The sequence below is a fragment of the Lepidothrix coronata genome, unplaced genomic scaffold, assembly GCF_001604755.1.
Source record: "Lepidothrix coronata isolate B3197 unplaced genomic scaffold, Lepidothrix_coronata-1.0 Scaffold8, whole genome shotgun sequence".
Lineage (NCBI taxonomy): Eukaryota > Metazoa > Chordata > Aves > Passeriformes > Pipridae > Lepidothrix > Lepidothrix coronata.
In genome coordinates, this window is record NW_016690188.1 from 11,259,488 (window position 1) to 11,276,284 (window position 16,797).

The window sequence follows — 16,797 nt, forward strand, 5'->3', positions numbered from 1 at the left end:
ACTACAGGTGAGTTTTAAGGCACAACTACCAACCTGGATGGACCAGCTTTTCAATAAGTATGAGTTACCATTAGAATTTCCAGTGGAAAAGTTTGCTTGCCTTAATGGGAAAAAATACATAGCCTTTTTCTTCCTAACTGACTCTACATGGTGGTGCATGGGTCACTGAAAGTGCCTGATGCAAAAAAAAAAAAAAAAAAGGCAAAATAAAACGTGGTCTTCATTTCTTCATTTCAGGTCAGTACCTAGTAACATTACAGAATTACTTGTTCCGCTAAAACCAGCTGACACCTCTGCACTATTCTCTGTAACCTATTCATGGAGAAACTTCTCCCGCAGAGGCTGGTAACTTCTGGATAGCGACAGAATGGGAGATGCTTGTCTAATAATTGTCTATGCCATCCTCATTACAAATATAAATGGTGGACCTCAAGGTAGAAACACAAGTCTTTGGCTCCACATAGACAGACCTGTCAAAAATGCATGTTCTGAAAGTCTTCCAATATGGAAGAATAAATCCTGAACTCTCAGTGAGATAAAACTGAAAAAGCGATAGATATTCATGATATTTTCGCTACTAAAGGTCATAAGGGATTAATATGCTAATGCCTTTTACATGGCAATTGTGTAAAGAGAAACTGAAGTTAAACCCAATCTTGCAAAACACCAATACCAAGGCTGAATAGTGGTACCATATGACAGTGAAACTAATGGTGCTCTCTACACACAACCACCCTCTCAGAGTGAAATTCACCTTCTGCACATCTCAGCCAGCTGATACAGACTTCTTATATAGCCAATGAAAAGTCACAGGCACCCCTAGAACACAGACCATATGAGCAGTTTTGGACATCTACAGTAGGGTGGGACAAATTACACTACACTGAACTGAGTCTGTGCATCTTGGTTCCTAATTCCTTAGTTTCTGTAATGATGCACCATTGATAGTGTGGTAGGATGTGAACAGAGGCAATTATGGCTTTTTAGCAAGATAGACAAAATAAACTTTTGTCACTAAAGATGAAGGATGGGAATCCTGTCAGGGAGAAAGTTTATTCTTGTGACAGACTGGAATATGAGAGAGCATGGATCCAGAATGGAAATCCAAAGTGAGAGTTTTTTCTTGAGCTGATGGGATGGGCTGAGACAGGGAGTGCTGCTTCTTAAGAGCCAAAGCTTTCTCTGCCAACAGTAAGCACTGCCTGATTGCCTAAACTCTTCTCTCAACATAAAGAGCCTTCCATGGCTCTGGATCAGCTCTGAGCATTCTGCTTTCTGTAACACCTAAACATCATGATGTCTCTTTGTTCTTTTTTGAGTATTAAAATAATTTCCCTATTGTTCAGGAAAACTGAACAAAACAAAAGCCTTTTTTACTGACCACATATATCATTGACCATATATCATTCTTGCCACACCGTGTGATTTTGGATGGAATGTGAAAAGAGTTTTTAGAGTTCTGCCATCAGTTTCTATGTGAACCTGCAGACCACTCTATTTCATTCAGTTAATTTCTAATTATTAAGTTATATACTTAAGGAATGGCCTTGCATGGTCTTAGCTAATTGTGTAGCATTATACATAGCAAGGTATTTTTCTGAGTGAAAAATGAATGAGTTGTCCTACACTACATAGTAACCAGAAATTTGGACTGAAGCCGAAATTTAGTAATAATTTATGTTTCATTAACTTCCCTGGAGCTTTAAGCTTCATTATCCCTGCTACCGACTTTATTATTAAAAATAAAGAGTCAGGCAAAATTATTTTAATATAGATAGATCTAATCCTAAAGGGATTTAATACTTTATTTTACCATAGAACAAAAAGAATAGATACCACTCCAAGTGCTCTATATCCCCTTTTATATATTTCCTATATATTTCCTACAACAAAACACAAACATAGGTCACAATAGTTTCTTTGTATAGATGTCGCTAACTCCATAAGAAAACATTATTTTGTTTCTTTTTCATATATATGCTGTTATTGAGGGTATGTAACACTATTTCTATCACAATGATTTTAGCAGGAAGCTTAGATCTGCAGTTGAAAATCTTGAATGCATTGCTCTATCTATAAGGAGACTTTCTCTGAGTCCTGGCTTGCAAAGCTTTGACTTGAGCTATTTAGGAAAAAGAAGGGGGGGAAAAAAACTCTACTTGGCAAGAGCTTTAATTAGCAGAAATTTCCACGCTAGGAATATTATTCTGCATGAGCAGAAATTGCATAGCTCTTGCCTCTAGATGCCTTAGAGATGCCATTGATTGGCCATATTCAGAACAGGGGAATTATGTGACCCAGTGCTAATTTGAATTCCTTTACCAAACACATTTTTATTTCATCATCTCAGCTGCATAAAAGAGTCAAAGTACCAGAGCTTTAAAAACTTCGAATTCCTGCTGTTCTGCAATAAAATAAGGCAAGAAATATTAGCCATCCCTGGTTGATTCTTTAATTCTTTCCCAACAATGTCAAAGTATCAGTGTCCTACAGGTTTTAGTGCAGGTTAAAGACTGATACAAAGTGTATGCCTGAAAAGAAGTTTGGAGTGAGTTAAGGAGAGAGAGAACATTTTAATGGGACATTGGTCCAAAATAGCCCAGCTTGTTCCTACCTCCTGCTGCCTCTTCCTCCTTTTCACAGGACCTTGATTGTATAGAAACAGTACAGACAAAAACCACAAACAACAAAAGGTTCGCTCACACCCCCAGTGGAGGTCATGAGCATGCTACCATGGAGAAAAAAAAAAAAGCATCAAAGGATAGTTTGCCTTACTTATAAGCAAAGATTAATTAATAGGAGATTTGATACTTTAGCAATGTACATTTGGGCAAATTTGTATTTGCAGATTGTTTGTTTTATACATTCAAGGGGCACAGGGTAATGAGGCCTAGTGCTAATTTTAAAAATGAATCGAACCTTTCTTTGCCATGATCCAAAAATTGCAAACTTGTGGTTCAGAGGCTTTCAATAGTATCTGCTCAGATTTGACACTCCAAGGTTAAAAAAAACCCAAAACACAAAAGAGTTGTGTTATATACAGCAACAGTAGCTTTTTCCAACAATTTTTCAATTATTGCATTGTATACTATCCAAGATAAGTAACTGTCTTGGCTACTAGAGAACAAGCTTTAAAAACGGAGGCAGAATGAACAAATTCCCTACAAATATACCACTCTTCTTACAGATTGTCTTTAAAACTGCTATTCATTATAGCAGCATTTATATCCACTGGGTGACTACAATTCAAAACTACCTGTGTCACATGATGAATAAGTGCAACATGCACCATTCACTTTTAAACCAACCCCCTCCGACCTAAGCCATGTAAATCTTTCAGAAATTCACACTAGTATTCTCTTCCTTCAAATCACACATAGAAATAGCCCAGTGATGAAAGTTTACCCATGCACAGCCCCTTTAACCTCTACTATTTAAGTATCTGCTTGGAATTATCAGTGACCCTTGTTGCACTCTTGGCTAGTTCACACTGGGTCTTCTAGAGTATGGACCCACCGGGGACTTCTCTTTTCTCCGGGATCCTTGAAACAAACACTATTCACAGGGTTGCCTTTACAAGACAGCACTGTCCACTCTGCCGATCGAAGCAGCAGAGTCTTCCACTTTCGGCACGTATGTGCGCACCCTTCCCTTGTCATGCTGTCCCCGCCATCCGCCCACCCTCCCGACCTTTCCTACCCCTTGCCTGCCCGCTTGGTACCTATTTGCTCCTATCTTTTAGAAATTATTTCCAAGCCCCCCCCACGCCCCCGCTGGCGCAGGCAGCCAAGGTGCCGTCCTGCCGCAGCGCTCGATGCCGCAGCGGCGGCAGTGACATGTGTCACCCATCGGCGGCTGGGCGCTAATTAATTTAGATCCTTTTCCCGCTAAGCTTTAAGGAGCGGGAAAGCCCAAAGTCAGAGGAATGTAGAGACCCCTCCCGCGAGTCCCCCTGCACCCGGACCCCCGGAGCTGCCCCGGCTCCGCCGCCCCCGGCCCGCAGCTCCTCGCCCCCGGGCCCGGGGATTGGCCCGGTGGAGGCGGCATCAGCGGCGGGGGTGGGGGGGCCGCCCCCACCCTCCCTCCTCCCTCCCTGGCCCCGCCGCCCCCTCGCCCCGATGCGGCAGGGCCGACCGGGAGCCCCAGACGCAGGCAGCGACCGAGCCGCCGCCGCTCCGCGCCCGCCCGCCCGCAGCATCCCCCGATGGCCGCCCGCCTGACCTGCTGCCTCCTGCTGTGGGCCCTGGGCCATGGGGGCTGCAGCTCGCCCGCGGGGGAGGGCGCCGGCAGCCCGCCCGCCTGCCCCGTCCAGCCGCCGGCCGCCCGCCACTCGTCCGCCCCCGGGCGCGACCCCCGCGGCGGCTCTTCGCCGCCCCCTGCGCTGGGCAGCATCGCTCAGGACATGGTAGCTGTCCACATGCTTAAGCTCTACGAGAAGTACAACCGGGAAGGGAGCCGGCCCGGCGACGGCAACACGGTCCGCAGCTTCAAAGCCAGGCCGGGTAAGACGGGCCGGGCGCAGGGGGCACCGCTGGAGCCCCCTCGCTCCTCTTTCGCTTTAAAGTGATGGGTTTGCGGCGAGGTTGTCATGGACAGCGCGGGGTGTCACGCTGGGTGAATGCTGGGGAGACCTTTGCTAACTACACGGACAGGGTGTCTCCCCTCCCCTCTGCGCACGGCTTCCCATCTCCCCTGGCTCCCTTCCCTCCCCCGAGAGTATCTTCCTCGGGAAAGCCGCCGTTGCTGTGGATGCAAACCATCGGCAAAAGAAGCGCCGTTCCCAGCGGGTATCGCACTGGGTCGAAAGATTCTTTCAGAAATACTTGGAGCATGAAACTAGCAGAGAGTGCTCCGGCCGCTGGTCCTCTCCTCCAGCTCTGCTCGCAGGCTCACAAGTTCCTGCTAGGAAGAGTGCCGCCTACGGGACCGCCTGAAACTGCTCGGCATCTTAAATACCTTGCACTGCCTAAACCTGAGAAGACATATGACTGACTTCCCTCTTCCCAGTTTTATGTGGCTTATTATGAGGGTGGAGAGACATATATACTATGTCAAAACTACACTTTCATTATCCCAGTCTTACATTAAATAATAAAAAGGAGATTTGTGTAGCTAATAGCCCTTAAATTGTTATTCTTTGCCAAGGACGCTCCAAGTGTCTTTTCTGGAAAACATCTTTCTTCTTTGGCTAATTCTTACAGTCCGTACTTAACTATAACTAGCTCTTAAACTAAGAACTGTATCAGTTTCTAAAGCTAAATGTTGTTACCTCATCAGAAATATTCATTATTCTTTTTAGACAAATCTGATGGATTGAAATTCACAAAAGCAAATTTTGAATTAATCTATTTCTCCTACATTTAAGGTTTGTATATAGAATACAATGCAGCATACAGTGTTTTAGGGAATCATTACTATGATACTGCACAATAATTCATATTCTCTTGTGCACCCCAACTTAATTTCTATCCTATGTCAACTGTAATATTAAAAAGTAATCATATTCAAGGAGGAGGAGACTCCATGGAAGGATAAGAATGAAATGAAAATGTCTAATTCTGGGAGTTAGGATGTGAAGCAACTGCAGACATTTGGGAGATAAATAAATTGTCGTGCTTTAGATCATTAGCTAGTGGTTAGGAAGGAACTTCCACTGTGGATGGTTATTCCATGACCTCCTGCTAACTTATTTTTCTGTGATCCAAGCAGCTGATACTGGCTGCTACCCAGATAAGGCCCTGGGCCACAGGACAGATTTGGAAACAAGGCAAGAATTGCACTACATTCTTTTTCTTCATTTTTCAGTTAATCTTATGAACAAGTTACTTGCATCTAAGTACTCTAAATTGTAATTCTAATTCTAATTTAAAACAATAAATTAGCAGCATTTTCTACCCAGAGGTAGACCGTGCTGGCCAGTTACAAGTCAATATTATTTCACTTATTTTTCAGATCATGAAACCAAGGCAGAAAGGTCTAGAAGTAACTTGTCTTTCCATGCAATGGAAATAAGGCACACCTATGTCCAAAACTCCTGTCTCCTCTGTCCCATCTGTGTACCTTCTCTACTGGATCCCACCTCTCTCAAGTAACATTTCATGAAAGCAGAAGCTCCTCTGCAGTGTTCCTTTGTTATGACAACAAATTGTATTTCTTTGTAATTCCTCAAGCAAGTGGTGAACACTCTAAAATTAACCATAGAATGATGCAAGATGAGGGAGGGGAGAAGAACCTTATTTGATAGCATGTTTATCTTCTCTGAGAAATTCTAGTGTTTTTTTCTGAAAGAAGAAAATTGCATGTTTTGCTAAGAAGATGTTGAACATTCATTCTTTATAAAATACAGATAATAATTCTGATCCTATTGAGATAAGAAAAACAGACTACAGATACAGTAATTTTCACTATCCTAAGCAATGGACTTACTTCTTTTTTTTTTCTTTTTTATCATATACCTTTCAGAAAATTTGTACCTGTCTTTTCCTATCCTGCTGCTTCAAGCTGTTTGTTAGGGCGCACTCAAGCATCAGTGTTACTTATGGTTGTCAAGATGAAGGCTCCAGAGATACGAACATCATTCCAGAAATTTATCCATTGTCATATGCATTTCTGAGGTCTTCTAAACTACCCAGTTGTATTGCCATCCTACATATCCCTTACAGGGTTTACATGGTGTTGTCTGAGTTACTGAGCGTGTAATATTTCTCCATACTCAATGTGAGGCACTTGAAATGTATGTGCATCTGCTATTTGCATGTGTTCCAAATACAACTTCTTTTTTTTCAGTTCCTATAGCAGTGCTTGCCACTTCAGGAAGAGTACTTCACAAACGTCTGATGACCTCCTCCCAGCTCAGTTCTGTGTGTGCTCTCAAGAGTTCATTATTTCTCTGATAAGCAGCTGAGAGACAGTCTAAGAACTAATTTTTCAAGTTTCTTATTTCTTTAGGTGCTTTACAGTTTTTAGGGAATTTTGTAGCTCTAGAAAACAGCAGCAATTGGCTGACATGAGTTACTCTTTCGTTAATTGTTTATGACCAAATGTGAAATATTAAGGTATTGTACAACTTCACCTAAATTGCTCAGATAGGGGAGAATTAATCTTCATGGCAGCAGTGTGCTGCTTAAGCCATGGAACTTCCCCATAAATTGACTCTTGCAGCTCAGGCTCACTCCCTGAACACGATCAATCCTCTGTGCTAAACAAAGCAAAGACCTTTGTGAATAGCAGAAAAAGCAGCCATTTAATTAAGACTATATCATAATGCATGTGGGCAAGAAAACCAAATCAGGATTAACCAGGGAACTGTAATTCTGGCTTCTAGAGCCTTGCTTTAACATAATTTCACCACTGAAAATAATTTAAATGAGGTTCTCTGCATATTCCTTTCTCACAGATGTGTTATCAGAAGTACCATGTAAATCTGTTTTGCTAATCTTCATTTACTGCAATGCAGCATTCTTCCATGTGGGCTACATACTAAAAGCTAGTATTTCCTTTCTTTGGCCACTTGCCTTTTTTCCCCTACCAGTCTCTTGTTTGTATCCTCCACACAACTTGCCTGTATTCCTGACTTGAAGATGTCTACAGTGATCAGAGGCAGATACAATCAACCTCTTAGTGTATACAGCTAGCAACTTTAGTGTATACAGCTAGTACAGTTCAACTCAAAGTAGACCTGGAAAATGTAATAATCCATTGTTGACAGCTTGGTAAAAGCCTGAGTGAGCTCAGGATCACAGATTCTTATTCTGTTCTGTGAAGAATTATGACTTTCGAAGGGTTTGTTTCACTCTAGAATGCAGATTTTAGATTAATTCAACCTCTCGTCCTCTGAGTTATCATTATAAGTTACTTTCCCATCTGAAATACTGAGACACTGATGTTTGAAACATCTTTATCCCAATAATGCATATGCTTCATAGCCATATCTATAGAGCTCATGGTGCTAGAAGCATTCTACTACTAAAAGAAATATTAGAAAATTAAACTGTACACAGCTCAGGTGAAGAGAAGCTTCTTTTTAAAAACATATGCCTTCTGAAATGAACAAATATTAATAAATCCTGGTGTTCTAAAGGTAGTACTACAATTACTCTCTCGCTTACCCTGAGAAATAATCAGTAGCCTGGTGACATTTCTGTGCTTCAAAGATTTGAATAGAATCTAAACTCTTATGATATTTCATAGTATAAACACCTGTGCATATGACTAGGGTTAATCAAAAGCTTACTAACAGGAATCCATTGACAGAAACAAACAGGTTTTATCACAGAATGCTGTGTTTCTTTTAGCCTCTCTGCCACTGAAACCATTATGTGGGCATCAGTGCAAGCTGTTCCACTTCACTGTATCAGGAACAAAATACAGATGATGTAGATGAGAATTGCATATTTGAACATCAGACTGTCTGTGTGGGCAGGAGCTTAATGAACATGCTAACCTGCTGTTCTTTAGTCCAAATGATTGTTCTATCCAGCATTAACTGGGAGACAGCAAGCACCAATTTAGTAAGATGTAGCACTATTAATTTCCCTCTTTCAAATGAAACTGTGCTTAAAAGGAAGAATGTTCTGACAGGTGGCAGTTAATAGTACTGCCTTTCTGTTGTTCTCAAAATTTCTGTGGCTCCTCCTCCATAGTGCATTGAAAATCGAACCTGTGTGTTTCTGGGAAGCCTGCCTATGGGGTTTGTTGGTTTTTGTTTGTTGTGAGGCAGGTTTTTTTCTTTCTTCTGCCAGAGATGTTTCAGGTATGTCAGAAAGGGCTCCCAGAGGGTTGGTCCACTTGGGTTAATTAAAGATGCAAACTTACTCACTGCAATCCTTTGATGCATCTAAGTAGCACTCTGAGCTTGGGAGAATAAGAATCAATTCTACCACCATTTTCCCATATACTGTTGAGCTAGTAAAAATTTTTTTAAAAGCAACTTTTCACAATGATAGATTGTGAAGGCATTGTCTTTTGATTCTGGAATTACATTTTAACACTCTAAGAAATATTTCTGCTGTTTAAATAAACATAGTGTAAACAGTTATTAGTGTAAAATTGTTCCTCTTCCTTGAGTGGACAGTGAAGATGTAAGCTGAGCACAAATAGTTCAACTAGCTAAAAAGAAGCAGTTTCAAATGGAGTTTGAATTTTAAGAGTCAGCTCCTATTCAACAGTAGTTGTCACTAACTTCAAGGAGATCAAAACAGAAGCCTTAGAAACCAAGTATGTTTTACAGTGCTTTAAACAAAGTGCCTACATGATGTGTACAGGAAAGGAGGATTGCTCATAAGAGTAACAACCCCCAAAATGCGCCATCCTACTTATTTATCAAGCCCCCATGTGAAATGACTCTTGTGCACTGTTTACAGACAATGAACTTCATGTGCTGTTCCCCACAGAGTTAGCACCCGGAGACCTTTGAGGAATCTGCAGTCAGCTTTAGATTAGATCATCCTGAATACTAACTGTAAATCTGATTTCTGCTATTATACTCAGCAAGGTACTGCTCTGAGCTCTGCTACAGGCAAATTTGACAGCTTCTCTGAGCTTGACTTTGTTATAATGAAATAGAAGGAAAGACTGCTTTTCTTGCCTGCCTAGAATGAAAGGCACTCTGAAACTAAAAATCTCTGGGAAGAGTTTTATCCCTCATATGTACAAAAGATGCCCAGTATGGTGAACAGTCCAGATATTATTGTAATATTGCTCTTAAATATTTAAGAGGGTTTTTCCTCTTGTTCAACATAGTTTTAAGTTGAAGTGATAAGCTCACTATGCTTAATGATTTAAGTGAAAAGTAAAATTTGTTAATTCACTTAAATGGAAATAAGGGTTTGACTGCCATTTTTGGTCTCAGAAATATATTTATGTTTTCCTTGCTCTCTTGCAGAATTCTTGGCCCAGAAGCCCTTGTACTGCTTCAATCTGACATCTATGCAGGATTCAGAGATGATCCTTGCTGCCAGTTTTCACTTCTATGTTGATAAACGCCCTCGGCACCGGGAAGTGTTTTGTAAGCGGTCAAAGAACTCATCCTGCCGCCTCCTTCACCTGCCTCCGGCCCTCCGGCTCAACCTCATTTTCCAAAGCATCCACCAGAATTCTGCCTATGGACTAGTTAAAGGGAACATCACTGTGCTTCTTCAAAGGCGAGGGGCTTGGCATGTAACGGACATTTCACACATCGTAAAAGAATCAAAAAGGGCTGGAGAGCTCATTATCTGTGCCGAGCTTGATTCTGGGGAGAAACATCAAGGCTTCCCTGAACAGGTCACCAGTCATTTGCCTTATATACTAGTTTATGCCAATGATCTTGCAATCTCTGAACCTAACAGTGTGGCAGGCACCCTACAGCGTTATGATCCATTTCCTTCCAATGATGGGGACCAAAATCTGTCCCCTAATGCTTCTACTGATACTCGAGTGAGGAGGGATACGTACCTCACTAGCTCAATTCAGAACAATGAGTTGCCAGAAGTACATTATAACAACAATAAATACAACAAGCATGACATATGGGAAAATGCCTACAGATCCTTGAAACCAAAAGCCTCACGCAAAGATCGAAGGAGAAAAGGGCAAGAAAATACAGAAACATTTAAAAAGTCACAGGTGTTAAATTTTGATGAGAAAACAATGAAGAAAGCAAGGCGAAAACAATGGAATGAGCCGAGGATTTGTTCAAGAAGATACATGAAAGTTGACTTTGCTGATATTGGCTGGAATGAATGGATCATATCTCCCAAATCATTTGATGCCTACTACTGTGCAGGGGCATGTGAATTTCCAATGCCCAAGGTAGTATGTATTTTTATTCTTGTCACTTTGCAAACAGGAGGCCTACTGTTTTTCCTATCCAACTACTTCTTAAGTTAGATTTTCCTTACAATTTTTACCTTTTTCATTGTGTTTTGTTGCATTGTTCAACCTAAATAATTTAAGCAATATTCCATATGCCAAAGGATTCCAAGTTTTCTTTAAAGTTAATCTAAAGAATAAGAAAAATATCTCAGGTTTATCTTCCAATTTCTCGTTTTATATCTTGAAACCATAACATAAAGACTTACACAGCTTATGAAAATATGGTCACACCCACTAAATCATCAAAGTACTCTATTATACTTGGAGAAGTATGAAGTATTATATGCTGATAATAAAACAAGCTACTCTTTCACAGTATTTCTCTATTCCACTTTAGAAGAAAAATGCAGAGTAGTGACACTGAGGTATTTTTAACTTTAAGAAACTGGTTGTCACGTTTGAAAACAATAATGCTGATTACAATGATATTTGTCTACCAAAATTCTAAATACTTAAGTTAATACAGCTGGAACAAAAAAGTTGATTTACCTTATGTGGCTGGAAATGCCACATAGCTGTCTCTAACACTCCAAGCATACTGAATTCCTCCTATAGAAGCAGTGTGAAATTTGCTAATAGAGAGGCAAACATTTGGCTCACTCCCACTCTATGTTCTATGGAAAGAAGTAAAAATTTTGGTAATCATATGTAGGACAAGAATTACCAATATTTTATACGGGTTTCAAGTGATGGCAGAGGGAAGGATTTGAAGCACTGTGTAAGATGCATATTTAGAAACTGTCATTATTTTGCAATTCTACCTACAAATGGCCTGATTGTTTATTCTACTGACATTTTTGCTTGTGGTCATTCGGCACATAAATAATGGATAGTGTTTTACAGCAGAGAATTTCAAGGCTCTGAGACAGGAATCTGCCCTACTTTATATACAGGGAGATTGATGTATGTTTGTGTTGAAACAAGTAGTATGATTTCAGGAAGAGTAGATATGCAGGCTAGTTTTAAGTCCAGGAACAGTGAAAATCCAGACTTCACGGTAGGGTGTACAGATTTGGCAACGTGTTCTTGTGTAGCTGGCCAATGCTGAACCATGTGTACATAAATTGATACACGGTCTGGCAAAAATTAAAGCTTGCACAGACTCACATACAACTTCACTTCATTGTTGTTGTTGTTGTAGTATAAAGAGGTCATGCAACATAATCACCATTTAACTTATCTAAAGCAAAACACAGCCTGGCAATATGGGTTATTTGCCATAGACCCACAGTCTAATGCACCATTCCTACACAAGAACACAAACCCAAAACAAAAAAACCCCAAGCAAACAACTCCACCCCGCAAAAAAAGATGCATTTGACGCATTTGGTTTCTTGTGAGCAAAACAGCATAACACAAAAGCTACCAGGACCATAAAAGAGAGGATCCATTTCTAGCTGGAATAGTTGAATGAGCTTATATTGCTCACTTATTTAACTTCTTATCTAGAAATATTACTTGCTATGTAATAAAGATTCCTTTGTAAATTAAAACCACTTACTTTAGTTCTTATTTTGAGACTTGTTTTCTAGATAAATTAATGTGACTGCACTTGTATCTTGGTGCCCTAAAGCCAAAACAAGCGAAAAACCCCCAACAACAAGAGCAGAAAAAAAAAAAAAAAAACCAAAACCCAAAAACAACAACACAAGAAACCAAACAAACAAAAAAAAAAGCCAACAAACAAAAAACCCCCAGAGTAACTAAATCACAGATCCATAGATGTGTACCTCATTGTGCACATTTACTTTAATGACTGCAATTCATGATTTAGGTACAAAGGCTAATGTGAAGCCTAGCCCATGATCACTGAACACTGATACCAGGTTTCCAGAAGGGCTGATAAAATTCAGAGCCTGGCTGGATGCGGGATGGGTGTGCTGTCTGGCTCTGCTGTCAATATAGGGCTCAGGCAGCCAGATTTTGTACAGAGTACTGGTCCATCATAAGCATATTTCTCTCTAAGCATTTTTGTGTATAGTGTATCCACTTGCAGGCATTAGAAACATAATTAGTGCTGTTGTCTGGGGAGGCAGCAGCTCACACTAGTCTGCTTGCATCTGCTTGTTCCTTGCAGATATTAGAGACTCACAGCTGGAGAAGATCCTAGTAGGATCTTCTGCAGGTTCATAGCCAGGAATCATGTAAGTCAGTAGCTGGCACTGAGGGCAATGATGGTTATCCACTGCATGGGGTCAACAAATGCTGTTTCAGTAGTACATTGTGATCTGTAACTGCTTCAGATAACAATATGAAATAGCACAGGCACTAGGAACACTTCAGGAGGTTTTTTGTAAAGGCTAAATTAAGAACTTGATTCTAGAAGCCCTAATTCTTTGAATTTCTAAACTCTGCAGTTGCTTAAACACAAAAAGAACTCCTGTCTCTCTCTTGCTGTCCAGATTTGCTGGCATGACCAATGTGGGTAGAAGGTGATTTCTACTTCACGCAGGAGCTATGAGACTACCTCACTGCTGCTTGTCTGTGCACAGCTTTGAAATCTAAAGATGAAGGGAGACGAGAGACCAAGCTGTTGTTAATTATGCTAACATATACTAATGAACAGATACTAATGAACAGAAAGGCACTTTGCAGGATTGGTCGCTTGTTAGGACTTGGCTATAGGGGTGCTGTCTTGGGGCCCTGAAGGGTCAAGGATGGATTTCACAGTTCCTCCTTGTAATGGCTTAGTTAAGGATGATCTGAAAGCCTTAATGGCAATCAAGGTTTGTATCTGATTTGCTGATATGTTACACTTAATGTGAATGTATCAATACTGAATTATACTGAAAAATAGCTCCTTTGTTCTATCCATGGACTACATAACCTTTCATAGTGAAGTGGAAAATCATGTTTTGCATATACTTATATATTTGAAAAAAAGAGAAGACACAGGAGACAATAATTCTTGTCACTTGAAGTATCTAATTCCATGTGGAGGTGTGCAGAGTCCCTATCTGTTGTCCCACAGATGTATTTTCCACCCAATATACTGCTGCGTACCAATAGCGATGTGCTACGTACACCAGCTACGTGCAGATATGAGAAAAGTCACGAAATTGTAGCAAAAAGCCTGTGTTATGACTAACACAACTTTCTTACTGTTATTGTAGTCATTTGCTGGGATAGTATTCAAGCATGATAACTGAACAGGAATCACTGAAGCTTCAGCCTCAATGGTGGACTGCTTGCCATGCTCTTGCCTCATGAAGTACACGCATTCCATGCTATGCTCAGGCAATGGCAAGGATCTGTCACCAGTAAACCTGTGCCTGACTGAAAAAAAAAAAAAGAGTTACATTAAACTACTAAGCAGTATAGTATTTACATATCTTAATTTTTCCTTTCCTTGTTCTTACTGCTCTTATGCCTAATGGCTGTCTCCTCTATTCAAATGTGTTGTTTTTGTGTTGTTAACTGCATCCAAGAATCAATAGTAGGACTAAAATTCTGGTTCAGTACTCTGAATAGTGTATAGATGTAAAGCTGCAAGATTTTTTATTATCTTCTCCCAGTTTTAGGCTTTCTTGGGGCAGGGAGGGTGGAAAGAAAAATAAGGCCTGGTGAGGAAGGTAGAGGGAAGCAAAGATCACAGGTTGTTTGGCTATTCTAAACTAACTCCTTCCCGTGGACAGTATTTCTGGAGTACTCTGCTCTTTTAAAATAAAGTAATTACTGCTGGAAAAAGTAACTAATTCCAGGTTAGCATACATGAGAAGAAATTCTATTGGAACATAGGGATAGTTATTCTGGAAATAGTTACAGTAACCCATTTTCCAAGTCAGACAAGAAGTTAAGGAAAAAAAATATAACATCTTGCAACTGAGAAGTATGGCCCACCTTAGTCTTCTGCATGTCTGCCTCCAGCATCTAGCAGGTACATTCAGGGACATTCTTTCTTCAGGCTGCTGACTGCTGGCTGTGCCACCAGTGCCCTCCTCTGGTATTTATGAAGGCAGCATAAGGGACACAAAATATCTGTTGGATACACCCAGCACAGGAAAGCTGGAAGTGTGAGGGACTGACTGTGCTGCATCAATCATGTGTATTTGCTGTATTGAGAAACAAAAAGCCATAATTGTTGTAATTTACCAAGTCCACCTGAGGAAGCCACTGCTCATAAATGAAGCTATAACTATTTCCTTCTCTGTTCCAGATTGTCCGGCCATCAAATCATGCTACAATTCAGAGCATCGTAAAAGCAGTAGGAATCATTCCTGGCATCCCAGAACCCTGCTGCGTTCCTGACAAAATGAGCTCACTCAGTGTCCTGTTCTTAGATGAGAACAAAAATGTTGTTTTAAAGGTATATCCCAACATGTCAGTTGAAACTTGTGCCTGCCGATAAAGTTCATACAAACACACCTTTAGTGAGACCCACACATCCTGCCTGACTGTACTGGGAAGTTGTAAATGAGAAATGAATCCACTTGTGTTGATGAACAAATGCAAGTCTACAATTCCTCTACAGAAAGCGTGCAGAGGGACTAAAATGATACATGTGCTCACCTGGAAGGATATGTCACACTGCCATCATTTGTCCTTCATATTTATCTTCCAGGAACTCAGTACTTTTACAGATATCTTCCTAACCCACCTAGCCAAGATACCTGGTGTTTAGTGAGAAATTTAAGTGTAAAGTTTTCCATAATTAAAGGACTAAAATATGTTTCTATATGCTATTTTCTGACTGTTTTATCTCTTCAGTTAACCAGGAAGATGGGAAGTGAACTTGGAGAGGCAGGCTTCTTTTAGAATATCACTTTTGTACAAAAATCAAAACTTTTTGCCTAAAACACTCATATTCTCTCTCTGCATATTTATACTGAAAAATGCTGTAATAAAGGGCTTAAAATGTATATTTTCTTCAGAATGCAAGTATAGTTCATAATTTTTTATATAAACCATATGTTAACATAGCCATTTTTGGTTATCCTTCCCTAATATATGATTCGTTCTACAAAAGACATGTAATATCCTACATTTTTGGTTTGCTGGATAATTTCAGGTTGTTAAACATATTATCTGAGTAACACATACAATATAGTAATATGTTGAAATACTAAAAAGAAAATAACCAAGATTTATATTTTTGTAAATTATACTTTATATCCTCTAGATTGTTACATGCTTTTAACAAAAGCTAATAAATTAAAGGTACAGTAGTATTTAAAAATATTTGATTTGTCTTTCTATAAATGTACTCTCTTGCATTCTGTTAATTAGATGGAAACATGTAAATACATGTTAAGCTTGTCATAATGCACTTCAATAGATTAAAGACAGAAGAAAATACTATGATCATCTAGACTGACCTCCTGCATAGCACAGATCAAAGAACTTTGCTCAGCAGTTTCTACACCATGCACTATGGAACTTCTGGTTTGAGCTTGGGAATATCTTTGAAAAACATGCATAAATTTGGCTTTAAAGATTTCATGTGATAGAATATCTCTACCAGACTACAAGTAGTTGTTCCAAAAGTTAGTGCTCTTTGTTCATATGTAGTGGCTTAATCCTAGACTGGATTTGATGATCTTTAGCTTCAGTTCAATGGATCTTACTGTAACCTATTATATTAGATCCTTTTTATCTATTATACAAAATACTTTCACTGTGTATTTTTAGTGTAGTGAGTAGGGTCAAATTACATTTTGGCTGAGATTTAAATAGATTGGTTTCTTATTCTAAGCCTCAAAACAATTTCTCACAGCTCTCTTCTGAACTCTTTCCAGAACTTTCATTAACTTTCTTTTCAAACAATGAACATCAAAATGGAAAACATTTGGCAGTGGTTCCTTTAGAAATCTTTGTAGAAATAAAGTCTCTGTGTGCCTCTAACTCCTGCACAATCCCCTGTTGATACATTTATGGTAGGCCTTGTAAGTGCAGCACTCCTTCAAGAGCTAGTGTTCCATCATGGTGTCTATCAGTCCTCTTTCT

At 39.9% G+C, this 16,797-nt stretch overlaps 1 protein-coding gene across 1 annotated transcript; it reads left to right on the top strand.

Annotated features, from left to right (window-relative positions):
- The first annotated feature begins 4,204 nt into the window (after positions 1-4,204).
- GDF10 (growth differentiation factor 10) lies at positions 4,205-16,023 on the top strand. The gene is made up of 3 exons (XM_017839314.1): positions 4,205-4,502; positions 9,884-10,791; positions 15,011-16,023. Exons 1-3 carry the CDS (start codon positions 4,205-4,207, stop codon positions 15,200-15,202), a joined length of 1,398 nt encoding a protein of 465 aa, XP_017694803.1. The 3' UTR covers positions 15,203-16,023.
- Positions 16,024-16,797: the final 774 nt, after the last annotated feature.